Consider the following 6,565-nt stretch of genomic DNA (forward strand, 5'->3'; position numbering starts at 1 on the left):
AGGAACGCTTCTGGCGGCGGCGAAATCATGCTCAGGAGTTAATACTTCTGCTCTAAAAACACTGGCGAACCTGATGGAGAAGAGACGACAGATTTCATTGCTATTGGTAGCCATTTTACCATTCAGAGTCATCAACGACTGAAAGCTAAAGTCTTTGCGTTGTTCGCTTATATGCCTCCAATAGAGATTTCGGGTGCGATTTGAGTTTCCGTTGTATATTGTGCTTGTGACGTGAGTGACAATGTTTGCTCACCTTTTTGTACTCGAAATTGAGCCTCACATAGTAGTTCCGGAGTGACAGAGTTCGGTACTTCGTGAATTTTCTCACGGCGGCTCGCTTTGCTGTTTTAAGTTGTCGTAACTCGACGGATTGCCATGGGGACTTTCTCTCATTCCGGTTAACTTTCTTCGGGATGGTCTTTCAAACATATTGCACTTGTTTATTCTGCGATTTAATACACTGTAAAAGATCCGCCATCCAATTTATATATGTTTATTATTATTAGTTTAGACAGGATTGTTGAGGTAGTCCTTGATGTAGTTCCCAAGGTTTCCGCTGACTCTCCAGCCAGCTAGTTGCCAGAGAAGCTTCAAGCGGTAGTCTGTGTTGTACACCTTGGCGATGTCCAGTATAGTTGTCGAACGATTTCTCCAAAAGCTTCAAGATGGGCTTCAGTCCCTCCACCCTTGCGAAAGGCGAATTGGCGCTGATCAAAATGGATTTGGTGACCATCCACTCCATAGTTTTTCCTACGCAGGGTAGCAGGTTAATCGGCCGGAAGTCTTTCGCTGTACGGGGAGTGTCACCCTTCCTTGGTATGGATATTTTTCAGAGAACCCATTAAAGAAGCTAGAATGAAGCTACAGATCATCCCAAGTATCGATCAGCCCACAGATGCATTCACTAAGGGACTACCTAAAAATACACACAGAAGGTTATTCAGTGTATAGAATGTGTAAAGTGATAAGTGTTGAAAAAGAATATTTCCTTGTGATACGCGAACGAAATATTATTTGTATGTAAACAATTTACCTTACATCTCCCGGAAAAGCTCAATACAAAAGCAGCCGCCCCCGGGCCTCTAAGTTTTAAGTTGATTTTGCTACACATTCTGTATATTTAGCCGAGCCATTAATCATAATTTAGCAAAATTAAAAAGCTCTGAAATTTGTTCGAATTGTAGATTTGTGCTACATAAAAAGTAGTCGAAATTTGTTATTGTTCCTCTCCTTTTTAACAAACCGTCACAATTTTACAAATTCAACTAAAAAATTGAAAACGCAACATGATTTTAAAATTTACGTTTATTGTTATAATTGGTATAGGATTTGACAAAGTGGGATAACTTATTCGTACTAGAATTCAGTTCACATTGTATTAAAATTATTACCATTGACTTATTTAACGTCTAGGACACCAACACAGTTGCAATGTGTATAGACATATATGTTTACGCGATGCGCACGATTCTCCATCAGATTTAACCTCAATCTCGCACTAACACAACTGCACATGGCTCAGTCAATTGACAACAATTATTGTAGAATCTTTTAGATTAGCTTGTGTCCCGTATTTGGTCTACCTATTTTTTCGCTGAAAGCGGAAGAATCGATAACAAACTAAAAATAATACACCTAACATCACTACCCGAAAGGAAATTAACTGACCAACCCGGACGATGGATCATTAATATGCCTGCGTTTGTGTACCTTCAAACGAGTGCTGGCATGGAATCCTTTACCACACACATCACACTTGTGCCGATAGACACCCGTGTGAAGAGCCATGTGGTCGGTTAGGGCACTTTTTATGGCAAACCCTTTGTCACACACGGTACACCTGTAAAGCCACTCACCAGTATGAATGGGCATATGCGCGATTAAACCATTTTTGTAGACAAAAGTTTGGCCGCACACGTTACACTTGTGCGGTGTCTCACCCGTGTGAATCTGCATGTGTGCGGTTAGACTATATTTGTAGGTAAAATCTTTGCCACATACGGTGCAATTGAAAGCTCGCTCACCGGTGTGAGTCTTCTGATGGATCGACAAGGTAGAAGTTCTGACGAATGTCTTACCGCATACATCGCAGCTGAATGGTCGTTTGCCGCTATGTGTCTGAAGATGATCGACCAGGTGCCACTTCTGTAGAAATCGTTTAGCGCAATGTTTGCATTCATGTGGCCGTTTGGAATCGATAAATGGAATGGGGCATGCTTCATGCAGGGGGCTAGGTGGTTGTTGGTCGTTTCGCACGTCGTCACTTGCATCGTTTGTTGAGAGATTTTCCTCGCTGAAAGTATGGAAACCTTTATAAAAAAATGTATGTTGCGTAGTTATATAATGTTTCAGATAAAGTCACTGACTAGCGATTAAACTTTTAGCAGATAGGGTGATGAGCCTATTCGCGCCATGTTTCTATTATCACCCTACCCATTTGAAGCCGTTGGTTAGAGCAGTGTCTGCCATCTTTGTTCAACGCGTTGAGTCAAATGGTAGCGCAACAATAGGGGCACTCGATTCGAGTTTTCATTGTGCTCAAACTCGAGAATTTTACTGTTTTCAACGCATTTGTGTTACTATATTGGTTCTTAACTACGAAGCAAAGCGGTTGATGTCAATTTTTACGCATTCCATTGATTGTAAGGCAAGAAATTGCCGAATTAGTGAGGCACCTTGCTTAGTATGGTGAAAATAGGCTCATCACCCTACCAACCAAATAACGTTCTTACCTTTGTGTGGATTCGATGGATAAAATGGGAGATTCTACCTTTACAATGTTGTGGGGATACTCATTGCTCTGCTTGTCTTCTTGTGCGTTGTATTCTGCCACTGTATTCTCACTGAAAATACGGGAACCGGTTTCAAACTAGATGTGTCATCTGGCAATATCTAGCCAGCAACTACATAAAAGAACAAAACACAAACTCACCTATGCGTTACATCACCAGTATGTTTGTGCAAAAGCAAATGCTCCTTCAATCGAGATTCCAAATTAAAACCTTTACCACAAACGTCACAACTGTACCGATAGTTACCGGTATGAAGGGACATATGTGTGGTTAGGCTAACTTTTTGGGTAAAATCTTTATCGCATATGCTGCACTTGTACGGTCTGCTATGTGAATTCTGATGTGCATAAAGACTTGAACTATTAATGAAAGTCTTATCGCATGCATCGCAACTGAACGGCCGTTCACCGGTATGTGAGCGGATGTGTTCAGCAAGGCGGCTTTTGCGAATAAATCGTTTACCACAATGCTCGCATTCGTGTGGCAAGATAGGAGATTTTACCTTCATATTGTTGGGTGAATTCTTGCTGCTTTGCAAATTCATTTCGCTGAAAATATGAGAATGTGAGCAAACTGAGGCTAACTCATTCATATTCTATCATTAAACCATTCAGTCAGTAATTATAGGAACTCACCCGTTCCCATGCGTAGTACGCATGTGCTCCTCCAATCGAGAAACGGAATGTATTCCTTTGCCACACAGATCACACCTGTGCCGATAGACACCCGTATGAATGGACATGTGTGTGGTGAGGACATTTTTGAAAGCAAAATCTTTGCCACACACCGTGCAATTGAACGGCCGCTCACCGCTGTGTGTTCGTCGATGACTCCATAAGCTGTCCTTCCTGAAAAATGCCTTGTCGCAGATATCGCAACCGAATGGTTTTTCGCCGCGATGTACCCGGACGTGTTGAACTAGACTGCTCTTACGATGGAATTGTTTGTCACAAAATTCGCACTTGTATGGTCGAGTGGAATCGACGGTTGAGACTTGAGATGTTGGCTGCAGAGAGTTGGGTGGATTTCCCTTATTTTGCTTATCATCCATATCATGGTCATCCACAGGGACGTTCTCGCTGAAAAGATAGGCAACGTTTAGCAGATTGTAGACAATATAAATAAAAAATGAATCGACTCACCTGTGCAGCTGCCCACAAGTGTGTATGCGCTGGTGCTCCTTCAAACGATAGTTAGTATTGAATCCTTTACCACACCCATCACATTTGTACCGATAGACACCCGTATGAACGGACATGTGCAAGGATAGGAGATATTTTTTAACAAAATCTCTGCCGCAAAGGGGGCACTTGAATGGCCGATCACCCGTATGAAGGGACATATGTGAGGAAAGGTTACTTTTCAAGACAAAGGCTTTCCCGCATATAGTGCACTTGTGTGGAAACTCACCCGAATGGGAAGCCATATGTACAGTTAGTCTACTTTTGTGTTTAAAATCTTTGCCACAAATGGTGCACTTGAACGGACGCTCATCGGTGTGTAAATACCGATGAATCAATAAAGCTGAGTTCCTGGAGAATGTCTTACCGCAGATGTCACAACTGAGGGGCCGTTTATCGAGATGTGTCTGGACGTGTGCGGCAAATTGATCCCTCTGTAGAAACCGCTTGTTGCAAAGCTTGCATTTGTGTAACCATTTAGAATCGTTGGTTAAAATGCGAGAGGCTTTCGGCAGGTTAAGAGATGAATCCCCGTTGTTCTGCGCGTTTTTTCCTGTTGGTTCGGTTTTCACTTTCTTTTTGCTGAGAATATGCCAAATATATTATGCAACTATCATTCGAATAGGAACTGACTCACCCGGGCTCCCCAGTATGCGTACGTTTGTGCTCCTTCAAACGAGAACCGAAATTAAATCCTTTTCCACACACATCACAGCTGTGCCGATAGTCTCGCGTATGAATGGACATATGTTCATTTAGGGTGACTTTTTGCGAAAAATCTTTGCCGCATACGGTGCACTTGTACGGCCTGGTGTGGGTATACCGATGAGCCCATAAGCTAGAATTTCTGATAAAAGTCTTATCACAGAATTCGCAACTGAGCAGCCGCTCGCCGCGATGTACGCTGACGTGTTGGACAAGGTTCCTCCTATGAAGGTATCGTTTGCCACAAATTTCACATTCATGTGGTTGACTGCTATTTTGTTGTGCATCATCCTGTGCGAGGAGGGCACCCGATGTTTTCTCACTGAAAATATAGGAATCGTTAGCGAACTGGAGCTATTAATACGATACAGTAATATTTACCTTTGATTAGATTCGCTGCAACTACTAAGATCAATAATTATTATTGGTGGTTCTGAGTTGGGATCTTTGAAAAGATGACTGCTCTTACTTTCTGGACCACAATTCGAACTGAATGCATCTGAAATGAACGCTTCACAATTGATAGTTTTACTGATGTCTTGCTTTGCGATTTCCATTGTTTGTACAGAATTTCCAGCGCGGTTACTACTATTATTTACTCTTAGATTATTTACATTACTTCCTTGCAAAGATATTATATTATTGAGGCCAAACTGACTAACTTGTTTAGCAATTTTCTCAATGTTTACCTTTGGCAGCTAGCCCATTTCAAATGTAAGGATCAATTCGATCGTGAACCGACAAATGGGCGAAACTAACAAATATACACAAACAGAGATTTGATTAATATCTGAAAGAGGAGTAAAAATACTTTATAAAAAATATAAAAACTCATTTATAAATATTTCACACTTCATGAAAATCAATAAAAAACAAAACGGCGGATCCGACTTTCAACTGTAAACAAAAAGCCAGGCGGGTTACGCCTCTGCATTTCTATGGTAGTGTATACAGGCGAAATTGACAGCATCATTGTTTACAAGGTCCGTAAACAGAATCGCCCTAAACAAAAACCAAGTGCTTGTTACGCCCAGGGGGAATAACAAATTTTCCCCTCCAGCGAGCACGGCGAAAGCCACATTTGATTTTTGTTTTTTGGCGACACTGCAGGGCGAAATTAAGAGTCGTCAAAACAAGAGGGCGACTCAAAAATGGCCTAATCAACATTTCATAACAACACTCGGCGAAATAATCTGTTTTGAATTTTATCGACGAAAACGTTACTATATAAAACATTTTAGTTATGCTTCCGAAAACTAGTATTGTTTCAAAGTGTTTCAATACATTTGAAGGCGCAGTATGCAAACACTGTTAAAATACGATTTAATTTTCTGAACCGAATTTTCAAAGTTATTTTTCTCGATTCGATATCATTGCGACTTCGGCCCTTTGGTCGATTCATGATCGAATTGTTCCGAAAATGAGGCGGAATTCTGGCTGGTACTAATTGTATTCCAGGTCCGGCTTCAGTGACACAACCGAATCTAACTAGAATCGGTTTTGTCAATGAAACCGGAATACGAATTACAACCAGCCAGAATTCCGGATGAGCTTATCTGGGTTTCGTTGAAAGATCCATGTACGAATCGACGTGTAGATGGCGCGATAATGAGTAGTTGGCCACAGATGATGTTTCAAATACAAAGACACACGGAGAGGAAAACAGTAAATTTGGCTGCACGGTTTACCAAATTATTTTGCTTCCCTGTCAAAAAAGGCGGACGAACATGGTCAGGCGATTTAAACAGTTTGACGTTTAACTCAACTCGCCTGTGCTAATTGCCCCTAGGAACAAATGCAATTTGCGAATGCGATTTAAAGGCAATTTCAACAAATTTTCTGGCGGCTGAAAAGGACTTGGTTGTATTTGCGTTTTTCAAACATAGC

The 6,565-nt window shown here is 41.3% G+C and overlaps 1 protein-coding gene across 2 annotated transcripts; it reads right to left on the minus strand.

The window, feature by feature from the left end:
• Nucleotides 1–1,309: 1,309 nt before the first annotated feature.
• Nucleotides 1,310–5,790, minus strand: LOC131690935 (zinc finger protein 665-like). 2 transcript variants are annotated; one of them, XM_058977019.1, is made up of 8 exons: nucleotides 5,531–5,790; nucleotides 5,060–5,468; nucleotides 4,611–5,000; nucleotides 3,935–4,555; nucleotides 3,428–3,871; nucleotides 2,933–3,340; nucleotides 2,733–2,843; nucleotides 1,310–2,293 (listed from the first exon to the last, which is right to left on the minus strand). In XM_058977019.1, exons 2-8 carry the CDS (start codon nucleotides 5,233–5,235, stop codon nucleotides 1,660–1,662), a joined length of 2,784 nt encoding a protein of 927 aa, XP_058833002.1. In that variant the 5' UTR covers nucleotides 5,236–5,468; nucleotides 5,531–5,790; the 3' UTR covers nucleotides 1,310–1,659. The 2 variants fall into 2 exon arrangements, with proteins under 2 accessions (XP_058833002.1, XP_058833001.1); XM_058977018.1 differs by having other exon boundaries at nucleotides 5,060–5,790.
• Between the last annotated feature and the right edge of the window lie 775 nt (nucleotides 5,791–6,565).

The sequence above is a fragment of the Topomyia yanbarensis genome, chromosome 3 (genome assembly GCF_030247195.1).
Source record: "Topomyia yanbarensis strain Yona2022 chromosome 3, ASM3024719v1, whole genome shotgun sequence".
Taxonomy (NCBI): Eukaryota; Metazoa; Arthropoda; class Insecta; order Diptera; family Culicidae; genus Topomyia; species Topomyia yanbarensis.

Coding starts and splice junctions, on each gene's coding strand:
- LOC131690935 (XM_058977019.1), bottom strand. CDS start 5,235: ATGGAAATCGCAAAGCAAGACATCAGTAAAACTATCAATTGTGAAGCG. Junction 3,341..3,427: donor CGTACTACGCATGGGAACGG/GTGAGTTCCTAT, acceptor TCATATTTTCAG/CGAAATGAATTTGCAAAGCA. Junction 2,844..2,932: donor ACTGGTGATGTAACGCATAG/GTGAGTTTGTGT, acceptor CCGTATTTTCAG/TGAGAATACAGTGGCAGAAT.